General features: G+C 39.6%; 2 protein-coding genes across 4 annotated transcripts; both read right to left on the bottom strand.

Moving 5' to 3' along the window:
- Positions 1 to 1239: 1239 nt before the first annotated feature.
- Positions 1240 to 14300, bottom strand: tlk2 (tousled-like kinase 2). 3 transcript variants are annotated; one of them, XM_005726126.2, is made up of 21 exons: positions 13569 to 14300; positions 12419 to 12501; positions 10848 to 10925; positions 10655 to 10721; positions 10530 to 10573; positions 10236 to 10334; positions 9630 to 9728; positions 9322 to 9414; positions 9013 to 9123; positions 8722 to 8858; positions 8133 to 8285; positions 7956 to 8022; positions 7757 to 7854; positions 6685 to 6766; positions 6368 to 6459; positions 6158 to 6247; positions 5901 to 6070; positions 5249 to 5387; positions 3516 to 3627; positions 2680 to 2787; positions 1240 to 2541 (listed from the first exon to the last, which is right to left on the bottom strand). In XM_005726126.2, exons 2-21 carry the CDS (start codon positions 12497 to 12499, stop codon positions 2368 to 2370), a joined length of 2094 nt encoding a protein of 697 aa, XP_005726183.1. In that variant the 5' UTR covers positions 12500 to 12501; positions 13569 to 14300; the 3' UTR covers positions 1240 to 2367. The 3 variants fall into 3 exon arrangements, with proteins under 3 accessions (XP_005726183.1, XP_005726184.1, XP_005726185.1); XM_005726127.2 differs by having other exon boundaries at positions 14203 to 14300; XM_005726128.2 differs by lacking the exon at positions 10236 to 10334.
- A 237-nt stretch (positions 14301 to 14537) lies between these two features.
- On the bottom strand, positions 14538 to 18248 carry mettl2a (methyltransferase 2A, methylcytidine). Its single transcript, XM_005726125.1, has 9 exons — positions 18060 to 18248; positions 17445 to 17533; positions 16643 to 16899; positions 16473 to 16522; positions 16306 to 16366; positions 16077 to 16216; positions 15862 to 15968; positions 15383 to 15448; positions 14538 to 15286 (listed from the first exon to the last, which is right to left on the bottom strand). Exons 1-9 carry the CDS (start codon positions 18209 to 18211, stop codon positions 15144 to 15146), a joined length of 1065 nt encoding a protein of 354 aa, XP_005726182.1. The 5' UTR covers positions 18212 to 18248; the 3' UTR covers positions 14538 to 15143.
- Positions 18249 to 21906: the final 3658 nt, after the last annotated feature.

The raw sequence follows: 21906 nt of genomic DNA, 5'->3' as shown, positions 1-21906 counted from the left end.
CCAAAAGGTTGATTCTGTTCATCTGGACGTAGCGTTTCCAATGGGAGAAACGTTTCGTCACTTACCCAAGTTACTTCTTCATTCTCAGCTGACTACAGGTTTCCCCAACACTGCACATGACGGAACTATTGGACAATGTGCTGTCTTTGTAATCTAAAAACAATAATTTTTAAAAAAGTAATAAGGCCGATATCTACATTTTTAATAAATTATACACATATTCAGTGTTTTTGACCGCAAAGTAGTGCTAATAAAAATTTATTAATAATAATCTGGGCTTTCAATTTTATGTTTTGAAAACCCTGTTAAAAAAAACCCAACCCAATCAGCTTATTAAGCTCCTTTGTCAGAGCTGAACTCGTCAGAAAAGTTATCATGGCTTACTCGTGAGACCTGCTATAGTAGAGAGCCTTGAGTTGAAGGATATGAACATGCCAAATAACCTGTAATGCAGCATTAAAGATTTTACATTACAAGGGTTTCACACCAAGTACCACTTAAAACAACTAATTTATAAAGCTTTTTAATAACAAAAGGATAAAGTCTGAATTAGAAGGAGTGAGTTGCCAACTCTGTGTACAGGGAAAAAAAAATCAGATATTAGAAAATTTAACTATGTCTGTTACAACTGAGTTCTCCAGTTGTCTTCAAATACAAAATACATCAACTATTACTCAGCTTGCCACCACAGACACACAAATGAGAACACACTTGAGTGTGGGCTTTAAAAATAGCTGTATAAATGCTAACCTTCATGCAACTGTAGAAAAGCAGAAGTCAGAAAAATCTGTAATTGTAATCAGATTTATAACTGTTGCATTGAGCTTCCCTATTAAGTAAACTTTCTTCAGACTGTTTGTGTCCATTCTTTGTTTCCTTGCCACAACTTTCATTTGCTCAATTATTGAAGAATAAATTATAAGTCCCAAAAAGTTGATTCTGTTCATCTGGACGTAGCATTTTCAGTGGGAAAAAATACTTTATGACTGCAGGTTTCCCTAACTTTATAAACAGAACATTTGCATAATGACTGGAAATAGTGACTCAACCCATCTGCAGCCAAATGGGGCTGAATGCAAATTTCATTCATAGTCAATTAAATCGATTGTAAAGGAACATCGAAGGGACAAATAATTAAAAAGATACATATGCTCATGAATACACCTGCATTTAAAATGAAGATCGAAAGAAAGATGCGATGGTAACCCCATCACACACACAGAAAACAAGAACAACAGACACATTTTAACCAATAGTATTTAATGTTTTATGCAACTTTCTGCTAAGGCCCAATCTCCCCCAACAGTACTATAAAGTAAACCAGTCCCTTGCATTTTATTGGCCAAAAATAAATTCAAACATACCTAAATAAATATGTGTGTTTATGGTGGGGGAGTGGGGAAGGGGGCAAACAAAACATTAACAGTTCTAATTAAAGGCAACTTGAAAAACAACAGTTTTCCCCATTAAACTGGTTTAAATTGAGAAGTTAAAAAAAAAAATGTTAAAAGGGATCTCCTCTCAACAGCTTCCACCCCATATCAAGTAGCACAACTCTAAAACCATTCATTATAAAAACAGAGGTGAAACACTGCCACCATCTGGAAGTTATACGCTTTGGTCACAGGAGTTTGACGAGGATATGCGAGGGAGGGGGTACATGAGACTGTCAACTCTGTCCCTCCTCGTCACAAACTATTCAGGTCTGGAATTTATTCGAGGCAAGGGTTCCCATAACAGCAGGTTGAATGACATAGTGCCACAGATATTTAGGGTTCAATACAATAACAGCCCCCCGACTGGTTCCCTCAGTTAAGTTCAGGGAAATGAAAACAAAAATATTTGAGCTAGCGGAATTCAGACTACCTTGGACCAGAATGGCTCATGCATGGATGTATCTGTGAGTGTGTATAGGTATGAGGTCTTCCACAGTCCTTTCCATCTGGCCAAGCTGAAGCAGTTCTATACTTCATTTTATTTTCTCTTTTTTTCCCCTAAAGCAGAAAAGAAAGCTCCGGAACATTGAACCCCATTTTTCACCAACACGCTGCAAAAACTCGCCCCTTGCTATGTGAGTCATCCAGGGCTTTGACCCCTAGAACGATGTCATGTCACCCTTTTGAGAAAGCAGGACAGGTGGGCTGGGGTAGATGGATATGAGAAGGATGAAGGGTGACATGTTGTCTCCCCAAACCATCCATGACTTCTCACCCACCCCTTGCTGCCATCTGACCAGTTTCCCCCCTTGGGCATTTCATGGCAAGGTGGGATGCTGTTAGGAGGGGGGTGACACAGTATAGCGTCGCTCCCGCCCCACCCCACCCTTTTAAATGAATTCAGTTCACTAGTCAGTTAAGGGGCGTGGGCTCAGTTTGAGGCGCTGCTGTTGGAGGAGCTGGATGTGGAAGCCATTGCCATGCCTGAGGTGCCCGACGAGGCCACTGACTTGCGGATGTGGGGCATAAGGAAGGGGTCACTGGCCAGCTGGTGCACATCAATGCGGTCCTCCTTACGGTAGACTAGACAGCGCCTTATAAAGGCCTGGAAAGTGAACAAAAAACAGGGTGTAAGGACAGTACGTGCACTTGACTGCAGAGATTTTAAGGAGAGAAGGAAAAAAAAAAAGCATTACAGTTGAAGTATTTGAAAATGCAAAGCCAAAAATCATGAGTGCAATACCTTAGCTTCAGGTGTGACTACAGGTTTAGGGGGAAACTGAACTTCTGTCGCCTTCAGGATGGTGTTTTCCTGTAAAATGTCCTGCTGGGACTGATTGTGGCCAAAAGGCTGCAAAAGCAAAAAGCAGTTAAAACAAAACAAAACAAAAGGCTTTTTTTGACACAGGAGAGTGAAAACCATTTGGGAGGCATTTGCAATATATTTCTAAGGGGTTAATTTGAGGAATAAGGATGAGAAACTACCAAATGTGCAGTTTACCTTTGAAAAAGAATGGCCTACAGATATATTTGAAAGTTACAAGTGTAAATGTTTGTGCTGATATTTTTTGTGTTGTTGTTGGACAGTATGTTAGCTTTAATGAAATAAAATGTAGGCATGCACAAACACTGCTTCTGCCTGAGCCAGGTCAGTCTCTACGTGCCATTTAGAATGTGTTAAATGTGATAAGAATCAGCTAAACTTTATTAATCCCAGAGGGAAATTGAGTTGTCATAGCAGCACACATACAACAGACAACAAAGCAAATAAAATGAAGTGTAGAACTAGAGATACAAATAGATAAACAAAGAGGCATAAATATAAACATAGAAGGGAATAACACCAATATTTCTGGGATATTAAATGGATGATGCAAACAAAACAAAAAAAACCAAACCAACAATACCAAGTTGATCTACAAAAACTGAATATAAATAATGCACATGCGCTGTTATACAGTGCAGTTACACTAAGTTTCTTTTCTCTAAAAATAAATGTGGGAAAAAAAATAATCTAAAATTATCCCAACTGCAGCTCAGCTGTCTTATTAAAATGTTTATTCAGCGCGAGTTTCCTACCTTGCGGCCATACAAACACTGGTAGAAAATGACTCCCACAGACCACACGTCAACTTTATTGGAGATTTTGGGTGGTTCCTTGCCAACAACGAAGCACTCTGGGGGAAGGTACCTAAAAAAAAAAGACGGGAGCCATGTTAATATTCATGAATTTCAGCAAGCCCAATTATACTGTCTGGACTTTCAAGGTGCATTCAATAGCATAGCAATTATTTAAATAAACATTGCACTCTAAATAAAAACCAGGCAATCAGAGTTAAATTGCAAGATGACCTTTACATATGCACTTATACACAAACCAGAACTGCAGAAACAGCCATTCACAAAAACCACAAAAACATTACAACTACTACCAGTAGAGGACTGCTTTAAATGCTTTTTAGCCACAACCTCACTTCAGTTTTTTGTTTTACATGCATTATCCTGATTATGTTTTCTCTCCATTTTTCTCCATTGTTATGGTATTATTCCTCGACCGTTCAACTACAATGACACAAACACTGAATATTTCTACCCTGCCAATATTAAGAAGAAATGCAGTTATTCAACATAAGTGACTGCAAGTGCCCCTTAATTTCACTCCTTTGCAATTTCATTCCCTTCAGACAATCCAGACAGTGTGCTGGACAATCTGACAAAATTCCCGTCTCCGTTGACTATAAGCCTGCTCAGCTTTCATTGTGCAGCTGTGTCATATTTTAGCAACGTCCCACCTACCAGAAACACTCTATGGTTTCTCTTTACCAATCCAGTCTTTAAGTCTGACGTCATTAGCCATGTCTGGGCCCAAACTCCGCTGCAGGTCACCAAGTCAAATGATCACTGCAGCATTACTAAGAGTTGAAAAACTGTCTAAATTCTTTCATCTGTAATAAAATGATCAGCGTTGCTGCTTTACCGGGTGTAACAGTTAAGTTTAACATCCAGGCATCCATGAAAACAGAATTTATGAAATTTAACAGAGTTAGAAGTTAGCAGGAAGTTAGCTCGCTAGCTTCCATCTAAATATAATATACCATGTTCTGACTGAGAGATTTCTGAAAAAAATAACACGTACAGCTCTGCTATCACCTCCAACATAAATGAAGACAGGAAAGTAAACAGCAGTGACATTTGTAGGGTTACTGAAGTTGGACTAGCTGGTATATAATGATGTGCTACGTGATCGCTAGCGACACAGCTATGTTAGCATAATATAAACAGTGAGGCTGGAGGGCGAACGCTAACGAACAAGGACTTTTTTTCCCACTCGATAAACGTTAATGTGAGGGTTCCCAATGGTTAGTGGCAAATGCACTCGGATGGCAGGATGCTGTAAATGGGCCAAATTTCAGTCAGGAGAACAACTGAGATAATCCATCCACAATACGAGGTTAGTCAATATACTGCTGCATGGGCTGGGCTGTAGTTACATCGTAAGGGTTTAAAAACGTAGCTTTAAAATGATTAGCAGTAATAAAAAGCGAGAGAAGCCGACAGTGATCACTGACTGTTTCTAGGGGCTTGTTGAAATTAAATAGAACAAGATACAGAGCAGTATTCATCACGTCATCATTTAAAGACCGGATAGCTGTTGTGTGAAAATTTCTCTCCTACTTATCTGCAGAAATTCATTGGCTAATTTTTATACAAGCTTTAACAATTAACAGCAGGCTCGATAAGACTTGTTTCCCACTCATGTACATTCGTTTCTGACTTTTCTAAACACCGTTATCTTTCAGCGCAAATATTACCAGTACGTCCCTGCTCCCTGTGAAGTCAGCTCCATCCCATCCACCGAGTTGTAGCTGTCATCATCCATGATCTTTGACAGGCCAAAGTCTGTGATCTTGATCTCCCCGCAAGCAGTGCCGTTCACTAACAGAATATTACCTGAAAAGAGAGGGGAAAAGATTCACAGGCACGAAAGAAAATATCCAATATAAAATAAGATGGTAGCTAGCACAGTGGATCTATGTTTAGCACTTCTATTCCACAAAAAGTTCAAACCCAGGCAGGGTCTTTCTCTGGAGTTTTCATGATTCTCCTTGTGCTTGCACAGGCTCTCTAGAACCTCCAGTTTCTTCCAACATCAAAAAACATGCCAGGTTAATGACACCTAAGTCAACCCACAACACTCTTGTAAAACACATTGCTAATCTTAGATGTTTTTTTTTTCTGATTAAGGTATTAAAAAAAAAGAAAGAAAAAGAAAGTTACTTGGTTATGAATGAATGAGGGTTTGCTCCTTGTTAATAACCAGTGCGGTGCACTCTATTAGGCAGTTTAAAAACTGCTGCAGCAGGAAGGCAAGTAGTTAATTTTACTGATGGTATTACTATTTATTGAACATAAAGAAGAAATGTGCCAAGCTCTAACAATGCAAGAGCAAAAATGAAGACTTACCGGGTTTAAGGTCGTAGTGGATAATGGGCGGTCTGATCTCATTGAGGTACTTGAGGGCATTAACGATCTGCATGATGATGGAGCGGCCCTCTTTCTCTGACATTAACTTGTGCTGCTTCAGGTAGAAGTCCAAGTCATTACCCTCACAGTATTCCAGGACTGTGCAGAACCTGTTTCAAAACAAAGAAGAAGTGTTTAAGCACCTTGGCAGAATGTGGTGCAAGTTTCAAGTATTTATTTTAAAAGCAATGACTTACGAGTCAGTGTCAAGTGAAAAGTAGTCATAAAGTTTAACTATTCGTGGGTGGTCCAGCTCTTTATGGATTCTATATTCTCTGCAAGCATGTCTGAAAATGAAGGATTTATGCAATGAAGTTAAAATGGAGTGACTTTACAATGGCACAGAAGATCAGTCAAAGCTGTGTTAAATATACCAAAGTATTGCCTCAAAATGGCAAAGCACTCACTTGTGATAATTTTCCTTCTTCTCATCCCTCCAGTTCTTGTTTAACTGGTGAATTTTGACCGCAACGTACCTTTGCTCTGTTAGGTCAAAGGCCTGGAAAAAAGTGAATCAATAAGCATCTGTAGCAGCATTGCTTCATTAGGTAAAGCAGAACTTCAGATTTAAGTCCTGTTTATTAATTTTTTTTTTTTAAACATTCGGTCATAATCGTTTACTTGAAAATGCTGTAAAGGCAGCAAAACACGGACAAAGAAAATATATGAAAATGCAAGAAAAGAAAGAAAGACTGATCAGTCTCTTTCCTCATTACTCACTCACCTTGTAAACTTCACTGAAACCTCCCCGTCCAAGTAAATGGAGTAGCAGGTATCGGTCATTTAGCGTAGGGTGATCTTTGAATCTGCATAGAACGGAGTTAAAAAAGAAAAAGAAAAAGAAAAAAAAAGTATTAGGAGCAGACGGACACCTCAGATTATTTTGGTGGAGGAGAAAGATGAAGAAAATAAAAGAACTTTCCAACACTGAGGGCATTTTACCCCAACTAAACAATCTGGTAACAAAGCAATATTACTGATCTGGAGCCAGAAACTTGTTATCCGTTTTAACATAGAATTTAGAGTGAAGCCAGTTACACTGACAAATAGGCTTTCAAAGGATTAGACACCAATATAAGTAAAAAAACGAAATTCAGGAAGTGAAGTCTGAAATGGGTACAACCCTAATCAATTATTTGAACACAGCATTTTAAACCATCTAACTATCATTACTTATTTTAAGTTATAACAGTCCATCTTACCGTGCTGTCAATACCAATGTATAATCAGATTAGATTTACAATTTTGGTCATCATAAAACATTTTATTTTTAGACAGCTTGGTTCTCCAAAACAAGGATTCCTTACTTCACTCACTCTGTGTCTGTATGCACAATAAACAAATTTTGCTCTATTCATTTTTAGTAAGAGAACAAAGGGGGGGAAAAAAACTGCATATATTATCACAGGTGAAGTTCAGGAATTAATCAAATGGATTTGGAATGTATGAACACATTAAAATTAAAGTCACCTTATCTAAGAATGACTAAGGTGTCACTTTAACAGCAATGCTGTGTACATTGTACCCCTGCAAAATCACAGTTCAGAGTTCATGGCCTCAGTCATTCGTGAATTTTTCCTTAGAACCTAACTAATAAGCGTTCGTAGACATTCTGCAATTTTGCAGAAATGGCAAATATCCTCCACAAATTTTTATGGCCCTTTGAACGACAATAAAAATAGGCACTTATAGGCCTTTTATTTTTATTAAATTCACAGGTACTGTAGGAACATATCCCCAGAAAATTTCAGAGCTTGACTGTACTCCATGTCTGAAATGGGACTAAGAAATCTTACTGGGAATTATCTTCATTATGGATCCTTTTCAGCTCGCGTATGTGAAGATTTCGCACTCGCTCCAATCTCTCTAGCTCTGCTTGGATCTCAGCCTCTTCCTGCAAAACAAAATATAAATGTCAGAAGCTGTGCAACAAAACAAAACTACTAACGAAAAAGTCCATAATGAGCAACTGGCATCAAAAACATGGAGGATTACCTTCTTCAGATGGCCTAATCTTAGTTTAAAGATTTCCTCCTGCTCATGGTACTCTGCCTGTGATAACCTGCAAGACCAAAAAAAAAGAAGAAAAAATTAAAAAGGCAGCTCCAAATAAATATACAGAGGGATGATATCTGGTATAAAAGAGAAAAGAAATTAACAAAAGCATCATACGCTTCACTTTCTGCTCCATTGGCCTTGCTTTTGCGTTTGTTTTGCTCAAGGCTTGGTGGTGGAGTCTGAGCCATGGAGGGTGGCTTGCGTTTGGCTAGCAGCTTCCTCTGCCTTTCGATCTCCTCTCGCTGGGAGTTGATTCTTTCCTGTTGTCTGGAAATAGACAATACATTAGCAGGAAAAATGGACCGTGCACCTCCCATTGTTTTGTCTTTCATGTGCTGTGTATCATTTGAGTTTTCTTTCTTTCTGTCCATTTTCTTTTCTATTCCTCTGCTTTCTTCTCCCATCGTTCACCAACCTGGCCTTCATCCCCTAGCCGCTCCAGCATAATCCCCACACAGAGAATAATATGAATAATAAAATTAACTAAAATAAATATATAATACAAAAAGATTAACAATGGGAGCCTACAGAGAGTATAAGGTGCTCCTGTTAGGAAAGCAAATGTGTTTGACATAACAAAGCATTCAAACTATGATTCTGCTTGCTACAAATGCTGGAAAAACAAAGAAAATATTTTTTCCAGTTGGATTTTGACATTTAAACTAGCACAAATACTTAATGCATTAAACACGAAGAGCCTCACTTGATAAGATTTTGGAAAGCATATCCATCTGTCCACTGCTCAGTAAAAGATGCACCGTGTCTCACTGTGGTGAAATGACCCAGTCGAAGCCTATCCTGCATACTTTTATCCCGACATGCCATCTTCTCTTGTTTAGACTGGAATAAGGGGAGGGAAGAAAGGCAGGCATTAAAGCTGGAATATTTATTGTGAAGTGCCGTATTTCAGGATTTGTTCAAGTAGCTCATTAATTTAATGACTTATTCACTTTGGAAACTAATAGTTTAAAATTACATCAATGCATAAACATACCTTTTCAATCAGAAGCTTCTTGGACATGGTCACACACTTATTTAAACGTTCCTTGTATCGCTCTAGCATTCTCTGTTGTTCATCAATTTGCCTCCTCAGATCACAGTTGGCCTGGAAGAGAACATATAATCAAGCACAAAAACGTTCATATATGAAGAATGAACAAAAATAATACTTGTTTATAAAAGCAGAAATGTCAACTCTAACATGCCTTGAGTGAAAAAAAACCAAGACAGAAAACATGATATTCTCAAAACTAATGAAAATTGCAAGCAGAGTAGCAGGGGTGAAGTGTAATGAGATTAGTACCCGCAACAAATCGTCTATGCGGCCCTCCTTCTTCTCCAGGTCAGAGTTCTTGTTGTTCTCCATTGCTGTTAGTTTCTCTATAGTAAGGTCAGACTAAAGGGTACATTGAGCACAAAAGTGTCGGTTAATGCTGGCTCAGTCTACATCACAGTGAAATGCAGTGCAACAAGTAGTTTCATCTAACAATATCTTCCATCTTATAATGACTGCTTGTGACTTGTTGGTACATATGCTGACTATTTACCAACTTACAACTCAAATAAGAGTTAAATCAGACAAACAACCAGCTGGAAGAGCGTGTCCAGTACCTGTGTGGCTTTGTGGAGCACGTGAAGAGAAGGAGGCTTCAGTGAACAAGAGGAGTGTTCTGTGTTGGAGCTGACGGATGACGGGCTTCCTTGCTGCACCTGGAAGGTAGAAACACTCATCAGTCGCCTTCATCACAATAGTTGTGATAAAACATGGTAGCAATCTGGAACAAGAACATTTATGGAAACCGCAATCTGAGAGTAAACGAGAAGCATATGAGATAAAATAGGCAAGTCTAAAGTTTTGGATGACAAAAAGAAGCTCAGGTGTATTAAACAATTCATTTTACTTGGAGAGATGCACGGCCTCTGGTTTACAAAAGTAGCAAATGTGCAACAGGTTTATCTAAACTCTTTTTGATTATAACATTAATAGCTGCCTTTATGTTTGACAAACTGTACTAAATAAGCCATTTCTCATTCAATACTTTTTTTTCCCCTTGGTTTTAACTGCTAACTGCATTGTACTGCACCAAACACAGATTCTGTACAGGGGGATTTATAGACCACATTTGATTCTTCACATCTTCTTAATAAGACAAGTGAAAGAGACAATGGAAAGAGTAAAGAAAAGCACAAGAAAGACCATAGAGCAAACATGCTCACCATGACAGGGGGGTTGGACAGAGAGTGCTGTGGGGAAGAGCGGACCACTGGTGGAATTCCCCTGGCAGGGCTGGTACCAGGACCGCTACCTCCCGCAAACTGATAGACAGGTAAAGGAAGAACGAATGGAAGAAGAAAAAGAAAAAAAGCAGTTCAATGGAAAAGACCAAGGTGGCTATAAGAAGGTGTTAGAAGATATGTGAAATATTATACCCCCACACTGAAGCATTCCAGGGGATGTGAGCTTAGCTGTTCCCAGCACAAAAAAAAGGGAGAACATTTTCTGCCACTCACCTCAAAATAATCACTAATTTTGTGTCCTCTTGCTCCTGCTTTGGCTGGAACAGAGAATCGAGGAGTTCAGAAAAAGCTGAGGAAATGTGGGATGCATGATAAAAAGAACTCAGAGACAATCCTACCTTGGCTGTCAAAGTGGTCTGCTTTGCGTTTCCTCACTCTCTGGTCATTTGCCTTTTTCTCAGGAGTCTGTGAGGAAAGTCGCATGCATCAGCCAAATGCATTACAATGTAACACCCAGAGATGGGGTTGGCATTAAAAAAAACAAAAACATAAACAACAACAAAAAATAATGCTGTAAGGGTTGAGACTAACCTCTAGCTCTTTGTCACTGAGAGAGCCCACACTGCATAGACTCTGATTGGATGACTCATTTTGATTCTGACCTGAGCCCTATTAAAAATCAGGTAAAAATACATGAGAGAATTTACAGAGAGCAAATAACCACACATATGCTTAAAAGGTGCAAGAGACATGTAGAAATAAAATTTCATCCTCAAAATGCATGCCCGTGTGTGAGAGAAAGAGAGAGAGCAAGAGCGAGAGCGAGAGAGAACGAGTTTGAAAAGAGAGTAAAATGGGTGACAAACTGAGGGAAAGGATGCGGAGGCTTGGCTAAATACCATCACCATTAACTTCCCACAGAATGCAGACCTGCATCGGTTCTAATGCTGGTTCCCTAGGTGATGCCTGTCAATCAAGTGATTCACATCAAAATTCAGGAGGCACTGTCCAATCAGGGAGAGATACTTAGTCATTCAGAGCACACTAGAGCTCTCTCACTGAACCCTCCTAAAATGGCTGAACATTAGGCATGCTGCTGGGGATGTATTCCTCTGTCTCTCCGTCACCTTTAGATAATGTCATCTATTTTTCTCCTGTTCACTATAGTCTTAACTAGTGCCCCTCTCCAGAGAAAGACATTGAAAAGATGCCTCGCATCATTTACGAATGATGGTTTCTTTTTAACCCCCTCCAAATTCATATCTTGGTTGTTTTACAAAAAAAGGGGGCACTTTTCAACAGATTCTAACCCCCCTATGCTCCATTATCAAAAGGTGCTCTACATCTTTGTCTGCAAAGGACAACAATTTTCATGCCAAGTCAGTGATAACAAATACAGTAGCAGTGCCACGAGGCTTTCCAAGGTCAAAGAAAAAACTCAAAACTTCTATGTAAGATTGAAGGCTTTTAGACCACCAACCCATATTTCTTCAGAGCGATTTGTAGAATTACTTGTCCCTCACTTTCTAAACCCCCACGCACGCACACACACATTGCTTGTCTTGTCATACAGGGTGGTTGTGGCATGATGCCTTAGCAAGAGCCGCCATCTTCTCTGCGGCAGCAGCCATGCCATGCTCTGGGCTCTGCTCTGCCTATGGCTGGCACAGGGCCCACTCCTGGCGCTGACTCTCACTCCCTAACTGTTCCAAGATCACCTTCCACAAAGACAGCTCCATCTATGTAGCAAGAAAGGGGTGTGAGGCTAAATGCTGCCTTCACTTACACCTGGTCAAGCACCATTTCTGCATTCCTCTTCTGCTTTCACTCCTCCTCCCTCTACCACCCCTGTCCCGTCTGTGGCCTTTTTGGCAGGCATCACCACTTGCATATACAGCCGCTACATCATGAGCCAGGGAGAGATGCCATATCACACCAGCCAAAAAACACAGACACAGCTCAACCTTCTCCAGAGACAGACAAAGAAAAGGAGTGGGGCCAAGCTTGTCCAGGCCAAACAGCAGAATGATACTGAGGCTGAGTTAGACAAAGAAAGGGAAGAGATTCACAAAAATGTTTAATTAAGAAAATCTGTAATTCTAATAAGCTCTCTGACTAGACTTCCGATGCTTCACCTTTGTGACATCTGCTGTAACACAAACCTTTGCCACACCGACCCCTGTGAAGCGAGCCTCCAGCAGCTCCTGCCGTCGGGGGTCCAAGCTATGCAGTTCTTCCATCATGGCTGCAGAGACAAGAGCACAGATTAAGGAAGGTGTTGAAGAGTGTGGAATATTCAAGTGGGAGTGAGGGTTCACTGTTTCAAAAGCCATCTTTTGTGATGACTCATGGCTGTTTTTAACTATATGGATGTGGAAAATTCCTGTTCTGAGTCATCAATAAGCTTGACAACAATGTTATACATCATGTGTTCAGCAAGTACCGGCCATAAAACTTTGTTACTCAATAATATATTGCAAAATCTAGCCCAACATATAGCTAATAACAGACACTTAATAGGCATTAAAGACGTGGGCCAGATGTGTGTAGTGATTGCTTGGAAATTATAGCATCATGTGATAACGCCCTGGCATTATAGGCCTAAGTTACATGGCGCTGGAGTTATGAAAGGTCACTAATGGAGGGGCTGCCAAGTACACTCACAGCAATGGAAAAGGCCACAATAGACAATAAGGGTCCAGCTTGCTAGCTTGTGTAAAGGTTAACGTTACACGCCCAATACTGTGTTCTAAGTCAGTTATCTATGAATTGCATGGATTGAAATAAAAAGTGCAACCTGTGGTGTCCATGTCAAACAGCCCTTAATTCTACTCATTACAGGTTTGGCTGGCTCAACGTTATAATGACAACATATTGATCTAAAAGATCCCCTGTGAATAACCCGCGAAGTAATCAGCCAAGACTGAAAAATGAGCTAAATGAGCTACAAGTCTACCGATGTTGGACATCACTTAGCGTAGCATTGCAATACAGCAGCTAACAGTTAACGTTAGCTAGTAACATAAAGATTGGATTTTGACAAACAATTAATGCTCCCAGAACAGACAAACGTTGATTATTCCTGCTCGATCAAATGGCTGCTTAAGCAAATAAATAGTAAATTGAACCCCGAAACAGTAAGGGGTTTTGCGAACATATTACATGGCTAGCGTTAGGTATCCAACGGGCTAACTCAAAAAAGAAGCATCTTCTCTGTTCTGTTTTGCCAGGTGCTCGTGCCACGAAGTCTCCATGTAGCGAGAGGCATGCCCAGATATGTCATTTTGTTCGATAACCAACCGAAATACTTACTGTAATTTAATATTTTCACGGTCCTCTGAAGGGCCTGTTAACCCCGAAACTGTCTCTGTTGTTTCCCCCTGTTCTCGGCAGACCCTCCCAGGCTAGGCCGCATCCACAGCCGCGTCCCTCGCGTGCTTATTGCAACGATCAAGACACGGGAGCGCGCTGCGTAGCTCAGGGTTGACGACGGAGGATTCCCTCGGAGGCCTCGACAACTCCGGGTATCCCAAACCCGCCTTTCTATACCAGTTAGGCGGGGATCCCCATCACATCCCTCTCTCCGAGGACCATACCGTGCATCGGTCGGGTTATCTCGTTCCACACAATGGCGACCCTCGAGGTCCTGCGTTTTTCACCAGGTATAAATGATGTCTTTAAGCTAGCGTTAGTTACCCCCCTATCTTTATCTCCCCCGGTGATGTGATGAATTTAGGGTCCTGGGTGTCAGCTCGACCAAAACAAAGTTCGTCTCCAGTCGCCTTCCTCGCTTCAGGGAAGAAACCAATCTATTTCGGAAGTTGTGCTGTTGCAGGCGTTTCAGCTGAATCCGGATCGATTCGGTTCGGTTCTCATGTTTTTTGCAATGTAAACAATAATCAGTAAAATCTCATATTTTCTCGTGAGATTGGTCAAGTATTTTCACCTTCATCCAGTCCACGCCTGCTCCAAATCTCTTGTCTGGACCAATGGCAAATGCCTCTGTACACAATACAATTTACCAGCGCCCACCCACAGTTACTAAAAGGATCACTTATCAGAAAGTTCCCATCATGTTCACACCCACATGCTTTACGGACTTAATATAACCAATTGCTAACTGATTTGTTGTCTTTTTTCCTAACCAGCCAGTCAACCACTAAACGTGAGATGGAAAGCAAAGTAGCATCGGAAAAAAGCACAACCTTGAAATTTTCAAGGTATTTTAAATACTAAATTAAAAATAAACTTCATTTTTTTAAATTTATTTTTATTTTGCATGTACAAAAGGGAAAATCTTAAAAATCATTCAGTTTATTTCAAAACATCAGGAACAATATGTCAGAAGAGAAACATACAGGTAACCAGCACTTTCTTAAATAATTGAACTGAACAATCACTGAAAGAAATGTTTTTGTCTTTCTCAAGTCAAAGTTTTGATTTAGTACTTCGAAATTTTTGACTTATTAAAGGTGATATTTTAAGAGATCTAGTTAGTAAATTGAAATTTTCAGCAACCCAACTTAAAATTTCGAGATAACTTGAAATTTAGACTTAGCTCTGCCTGGTAATTTTTTTTTTCTTTCCAGTGGCTGAAACAGGCTTCCATAAGAAAGTGACAAGACATGACTATTGCAGCTAGGACTGCTGCACCATCAGGAAACTTACGCATAAAAAAAGTGTCCATCTGCAGTTTAGCAGCTGGGATAGTGTAAAACCTTTACAGTATGTAAATATTCTGTTGCATTCCCTTCATCACAAAGCTTTTCATGTCCACTCCATACACCCACTGGAAAAAGCAAGCACCACCTTCTCTTCACTTCCTAAATTCTGGCTGTAGTTGACAGTCAAGTCAGGTGGGTTCTCCCCACTTTCACACCCAGGTGGCTAAACTGGAGCCTGGCGGTACTTGCACTGAATCCACACCCTGTACATGGTGAGTTGCTTCCCTCTGTTCACCTGTAGCCTTCTGTCCACAAGGTTCTGCACTTTCTCCAGCTTAGCCTGAGTGAACAGCTCATGGAGCTCATCTAAAATGAGCACAGAAATATTTTTTGGATACACCATCAGAAAGCAACTCTACAAAAATAAACCCCAATAAATCTTTATTAAGACCTTTTTTGTACCTTGAGTAAAAAAATATACTTGCGTTCCATCGCCTCGGACATAAAAGTTTTCGGCGAGACACCTTCCTAAAAAAAAAAAAAAAACCACAAGCACATTATTTTCCAGCAACTTGTAGAAAATAACATATCATTGTCATGTAAATAATAAGCCAGAACATGGTAATATTACATAATAATATTACATACATGGATCCATTAATATATCGCCCTTTCAAACCTCAAATTCGAACTTCTTGCACAGCTGGATTTACTGTTACTTTTTGCATTTTAAGCAGTTCTTAATGCATTTTAAACATATTTAAGACCATCTCTCACTCATTTTCGTAACCACTTTTCTAATTCACTATCATGGGTTTTACAGATTTGGAATTACCTAAAAAAAAAAAAAAAAAAGCATGTTACAGCAGGTAAAAAAAATTTTTTAAAGACCAAACTGTGGAAAATTTTGAACCCAGTGTCTTGCAGAACTTTATCCTAACCTTTCTTGAAGCGGAGCTGTGCCATATCGTAGCGTCCATAGTCCCTGAGCAGCATCACTCCACCGGGCTTCAGGAGGCGTGCTAGTCTACTGATGGATGTTTGCATCCTGAAGTTAGGGTGAAAGTATAAGAAGCAGTGACAATTTAATTACTTCCACCGAGTGAAACCAAAGGAAAGACAAAAGGGAAGAGGGAAAAAAAAAAGAAGTTCATACTTCTTGGGATGCAGAGCTGATAGAACAAAGATTAGCACTATAACATCAAGGGTTCCATCAGGGATGGGGTAATTGGCTTCTACATCGCTCAAGTCGTGAACAAAGGCATAACAACGCCCTGGGTCGTACTCTGGATTACTCTGATGACAAGAGGACAGTTTTAATTTATTAGCTAGATTACAACCTGAGAAATGATCATCCTTTCATGATCCCATCATCATTATCTCACCTTGACTAATTCCACAGCAGTGCTGGAGAAGTCACAGCAGTAAACAAAGAGTCCTGGATCACTGTGCAAAGGGCAAATTATTGTTTTATGGTGCACATTATACTGCAAGAGAATAAATAAGATGTGTGCTTTTTAAACATAGATTGAAATGTTTTGCCAGCACTTACTTGTTGGTCTTTAGTATTGGAAAAACTGTATTTCCCACACCACATCCAACCTGTACAGAGTTTTATATAAATAAAACAGTAAAACTGTTTCATGACAACAAATCCTCTTAAAACCTTTAACTGAAAATTTAGCTAAGTTTAGCTAACTTGCTTTCATTATGCTGTCTCACCTCCAGTATGCGATAGGTGGCAGACGAGCCAGGAAAGTCACCATCAGTGTGAGACAAAGCTGCATGTTCTCCATCCTGACTGTTCTGCTGACTTTCTACTGCACCAGAGGCACCAGGGTGCGATTCATGGTTCAGGCTGCACTGTGGGGCCAACTCTGGGAACTCTGTGAAGAGCCAGTGACGGTCTTTGAAGAAACGATTCTCGTGGATTGTGTAAAAGCCGTTCCAGTACTCATTGGCCCGGCTGTTGTATTCCTCTGCAAAGGTAAAGCAAAGCAAAGTAAAGCAAGCGTTTTAAGTAATGGCGCATTATGTTGCCTTGCTTACAAATCACCACAAAACACTTTAAAGTACTTAATAAGACTATATATACAGTGTATCTACTAAGTATTCACAACATTTCATCTGTTTCACATTTTGTTATGTTACAGCCTTTAATTTTTGCCTCAAAATTCTACACATAATGCTTCATAATGACAAGGTGAATAAAAGTTTGCCTGAAATTCTTGCAAGTCTATTTAAAAGCAAAATAAAAAAAACAAAAACAAACTATAATATCTCATAACCTGTAAAGTTAAGCTGAAGGTGAAAAAAGTGGTTACAAATTAATGTCAGCAACAATCTTTTTGTGCTAACAGCAGCAACAGAGATCTGGTCGCTTTCACAAGAAACAAAAAATGAAAGGAAAGTGGATGCAACATTGGGGATGGCTGTCCTCCTGATTAATAAGCTATACATCTCTTACTGGTCTTTACTGTCAGTCACACTGTGCGGTTTATGTGTATAACTGCAATGATGCAACCTTGTTTCTCTGGAGGTAGCGGCTGACTGTTTTCTAAGACTTTCTTCTTAGCGGTTGCTTCTTGTTCATCGGTCCACTCCACATTGTCCCTGATGGTGAGAAACCCCAATTATCCCAAAGCAACGTGGCACACAAAAACACTCTCAGTCCTGAAATACTTAAAGATATGACACTTTCACTCAGATTGGTGATGGGTTGTAAGCAGGTGTAATAAAATCTGTAAAGTACTTTGACATGTAGCCTGAACATTTTTACACAAATCTTTGCTACATGTTAAAGATTTTTTAAATAACTCCGTATTTAGATATGAAAGGCTGACCAATCAGGTGCAGAGAAATACTTGGCAATAATTTTATGAATGTTATTCAGCAACCAGTTCAACCCATGTCCCGTGATTACATTGTAGGAGAAATCCATATTCAGTTAATGTTATTTTAAATGTTTACATAATGTTATGTTAACATTAAATTAATGTCAATGTTAAAAAATAACGGCTCGCAGAATTACACACAATCTATGGCAAGTCATAACAGTGTCCGAGTGAGCAGCCTTGACAGAGATGCACAGGAACATATGTCTGCTCCATTGGGGGGAGTTCTTTTAAAAAATACCGACCATGCGTTATGCTGGAAGACCTGTCGTGGGTCTGTAAGGAAACGTGTCCCGAACTGAGGTCTCTTCACATCACAGGTAGATGAATCCGACAGCGTCAACCCGGTTTCGCCGCTGCCTCCCTCTACCCCGTCCACAGCGTGGGGCGCCGCCATGTTGGAACTGACGTGCAGAAGAAGGGGCGGACGTTTAATTATGATGCATTCAAAGGCGAGAGGAAATATTACAACTAATGTGAAAAGCCCTAACAGCTGTATTTAACAAATAAAATAAAATAAAATAACAATAATGATACATATTTCAAGCTCGGATAGTAAAACTATCGGGAGATTTACGGTGTATTTTTAAAAAAGAAAAGAGGCTAGTTTTAATTCTTTACACTATTTTTTCACGTTTCACTTTTTTATTTTTCTGGTAGCACTTACAGGTGTTCATACACTAGAGGGAAACATATGTTAGGAAGATTTTCGGGAGGTTAATTTAGAAAAACTTACTAAAACCCGTCTTTAAAAATACTCTTGTCTGATCGTGTAAGAACATTTTAGATTCAGATTTTAGATTAGATTCATTTGATGACTACGGAAGCGTAGAGCTGCCACCCAGGCAAAAGAAAAATACAAGTGTATCACGTTATAACGTGAAAGGTTTATTGTTCTAACAAGATACTTTTCCTGTTTGTACAATATACTTTTCACGTTTGAACAACATAATATCACGTTATTACAATATACATAATTATCACGTTCGTACAATATAATATTTTTATTGTACGAACGTGATCCTATATTGCCACCACAGAGTCATAGAAGGTCTTTAGAAGCGCTCCCTGGACTCCAAATGACCTCAGCTGCCTCAGCAGGTATCTGCTCTGACCCTTCTTGTACAGAGCGTCAGTGTTGTGGCTCCAGTCCAGTTTATTATTCAGGTGAACACCCAGGTACCTATACGAGTCCACTATCTCAATGTCCACTCCCTGGATGTTCACCGGTGTCAATGTGGTGGGTCTGCATCTCCGGAAGTCCACCACCAACTCCTTGGTTTTCCCAGTGTTGATCAGCCGGTGGTTCTACTGGCACCAGTTTACAAAGTCCAGAGTCCACTGTCTGTACTCTGAGTTGTCCTCACCTGTGATGAGGCTGACTATGGCAGAGTTGTCAGAGAACTTCTGTAGGTGGCAGCGTGGGGAGTTGATGGAGAAGTCTGCAGTGTAGAGGGTGAAGAGGAACGGTGCCAACACAGTTCCCTGTGGGGCCCCTGTACTGCAGACCAGCGTATCAGAGGCACAGCCCTGTGTCCTCACATACTGTGGGCATTCTGTGAGGTATGGCACCTTTTGCCCTGAGATAATCTACATTAAACAACTCTTATGTAAATCAACAATTCCAATAAACCAGTAGTATGTCATTCTTTTATATGGCATTGTTTTAATGGGCCCATATATGAATATTCGTTTAAAATGTTTTTTTTCTTTTATATATATATAATGTTCAAATGTTCAAAAGTTACACATGCCCAAAGTTTTACATTAGCAAGTGAACAAAATGCATTTTAAAGAAATCTGCGTGAGCCAAAAGCTGAAGTTTTAAACTGCTGAGTAGTTACATACAGCAGAATACTTCTTGAAGCTCAGCTGCATCATGCCCACTCATCTGTTCAGTCTGACTTTCAACTGCTCTGAATAGAACTACTTATAGACTGTTATAATGAAAAGGATGTTACATCCGAGTCTGAAAAGTGCCGCCATTATAGAAGTGCCTTAAACCTGTTATCTAAGCAGGAGACAACACCTTTGGTTGCAAAAATGATGATAACGTAATAACATGATGTTCTTTTTGTAAATCATAATTCCAGTTAGATTCAAAAAGAGGAATAAAGCACATTATGCTTTAGGACGGGCCTTTGTGGCTCACTGAAAAGAAGGAAGGTTCCATTTGTTTGCATCTCTTAAAAAAAGCACCAGACAGCCTTCACATAAAAGTCTTACCTTAGCATCACCCTTTATGAAGTTTGATTTTCAACTAAACTGGTTCTAAAAGACTAATATTATCAAGGCAATGGGAAAACATGGCATTTTTCACTATATGTCAAAGATATCTTCATCTTTGTTGTTGAGATTTGTACTGAAGTTACCTTGCTAGCCAGTTTAGCCTTTACCTATCTCATCTCAGAATCAGCCTACTACTTTGTGCCTTAAGTGTGAACACTTTCTTACATCCATTTAGAATCGAATAGAATTGAAAAGAACAGAATACAACAGCCCTTTATTGTAATTATATATGTTAAATTATGGGTGCTTCATGCCAACTGTGGAAAATATAAATAGTAAGACAGCAGGAATAAATTTTAAAAAAAAAAGGAGACATATATACAACCAAGAGAAATGTATACAAAACAAGAGAAAGGCACACAATAGAAAAGGATCACTGGAGAACAAAGTTCTTGGAGGTAGTGCAAAGGACTTGGTCTTAGTATAGATTATAGGCAGATTTCCAGAGCTAAAAGAAATGTCACTCATGTTGCTGCACACAATTTATCACAAATCTAACAAATAACCAACAGGGGGTGTCATATTATCAGAAACTGAGCTACGTTTTCATCCCAGAATAAAAGGTCCATTCAAACAATTCAATACACTAATGGTGCAAGGAAACAGAATAATAAAGAAACATTTTTGATAACACACTCATATATCTGATAGTAGAAACAAGGCTAGACACTGCAGTGACCCTTATGTGTTAAACTACAATACTTACCTATCCTTCAAAAGCAAGGGACACTAATTAAACACTCTTGCTTGATCAAGTTAAAACAATGTTCATGTAGGTGGGTGCTCAATTGCTACCCGTACAACTGTGACTGTGTGATCACCTCAGGTTCCAACATCATAGTCAAACACACTGACAACACAGCGATAGTAGGCTTGATCTCAAATAATGATGAGTCTGTCTACCAGTATGAGCTCAACCACCTAGTGAGCTGGTATAAAGGGAATAACCTTGAGCTGAATGTCTGTAAGACCAAGGAGCCAGTAGTGGACAACACTAGGAAACAGCAGAAAAGCTTTCACCCTCTAAGCATAAAATGTGCCCATGTAGAAAGGGTGGATAACTTCAGAAACTCGGTGTTTACATTTCTCAGGCCCTGTCATGGTCCTAGCACATTAACACCCTGGTAAAGATAGCCCATGAATCCCTCTATCACCTCAGACAATTACAGACTCCTGAGCGCTCAGAAACACTTGCAGCATGGAGATCAGTTTGAATGCGGGCATGACCACCCGGATGGGGAGCTGCACCCGATTGCACCATTTTGCCCTTAGGATGGTAATCCATACAACCTAAGCAAATAATAAATGTGAAATTTCACAAAGAACCAGAGATTCCCGCCACCCCAGCAAAAGACTATTTCATATGCTTCCATTAGTGATACAGTACCATGTGCTGGCTAAGAATGAGAATGAGCTTTTACCCTCTGGCCATTAGGCTGCTAAATGAGACGGTGACTTTAGCCCACCTCGACCACTACCTACCTACCCTCTACACATCTATTCATCTACACTCGACTATAGTTGCCCTACTAGTTATAAAAAAAAAACCCAAACCAAAACATTTATTGTTTTCCAGTCTCTATTTGTGTTTTCCTCTTATTTATGCACAGTCAGACTTTAATATCCCTTTGTGTAGGGATTTGGTTTTCTCATTGCACTTGCATAATTGTGTGTGACAAAATAAACCTAATCTTGAATCCCCTGAGTGAGTTAGGTACATTTCTATGCTTAATGATTCATAAAAGAAATGGAAATGGTCAAGTACAAGGATTGGACTGAAGAAGAAACTGAGAAAGTTTTTGA

Source organism: Pundamilia nyererei, unplaced genomic scaffold, assembly GCF_000239375.1.
Source record: "Pundamilia nyererei isolate P.nyererei 1_Seehausen unplaced genomic scaffold, PunNye1.0 scaffold00018, whole genome shotgun sequence".
In the NCBI taxonomy this organism is placed as follows: domain Eukaryota; kingdom Metazoa; phylum Chordata; class Actinopteri; order Cichliformes; family Cichlidae; genus Pundamilia; species Pundamilia nyererei.
The sequence above is the reverse complement of the archived record's forward strand: the minus strand, read 5'-3'. Positions and strand labels throughout refer to the sequence as shown.

Excerpts from the sequence above, each read along its gene's own strand:
- tlk2 (XM_005726126.2), bottom strand. The coding sequence starts at position 12,499 with ATGATGGAAGAACTGCATAGCTTGGACCCCCGACGGCAGGAGCTGCTG. Across the intron at positions 8,859-9,012 it reads AGAAGCTTCTGATTGAAAAG|TCTAAACAAGAGAAGATGGC; the intron begins GTATGTTTATGC and ends CCCTTATTCCAG. Across the intron at positions 6,460-6,684 it reads GTTTCAGTGAAGTTTACAAG|GCCTTTGACCTAACAGAGCA; the intron begins GTGAGTGAGTAA and ends ACTTTTTTCCAG.
- mettl2a (XM_005726125.1), bottom strand. The coding sequence starts at position 18,211 with ATGGCGGCGCCCCACGCTGTGGACGGGGTAGAGGGAGGCAGCGGCGAA. Across the intron at positions 16,523-16,642 it reads CCACCTATCGCATACTGGAG|GTTGGATGTGGTGTGGGAAA; the intron begins GTGAGACAGCAT and ends AACTCTGTACAG. Across the intron at positions 15,287-15,382 it reads AGTATATTTTTTTACTCAAG|ATGAGCTCCATGAGCTGTTC; the intron begins GTACAAAAAAGG and ends TGCTCATTTTAG.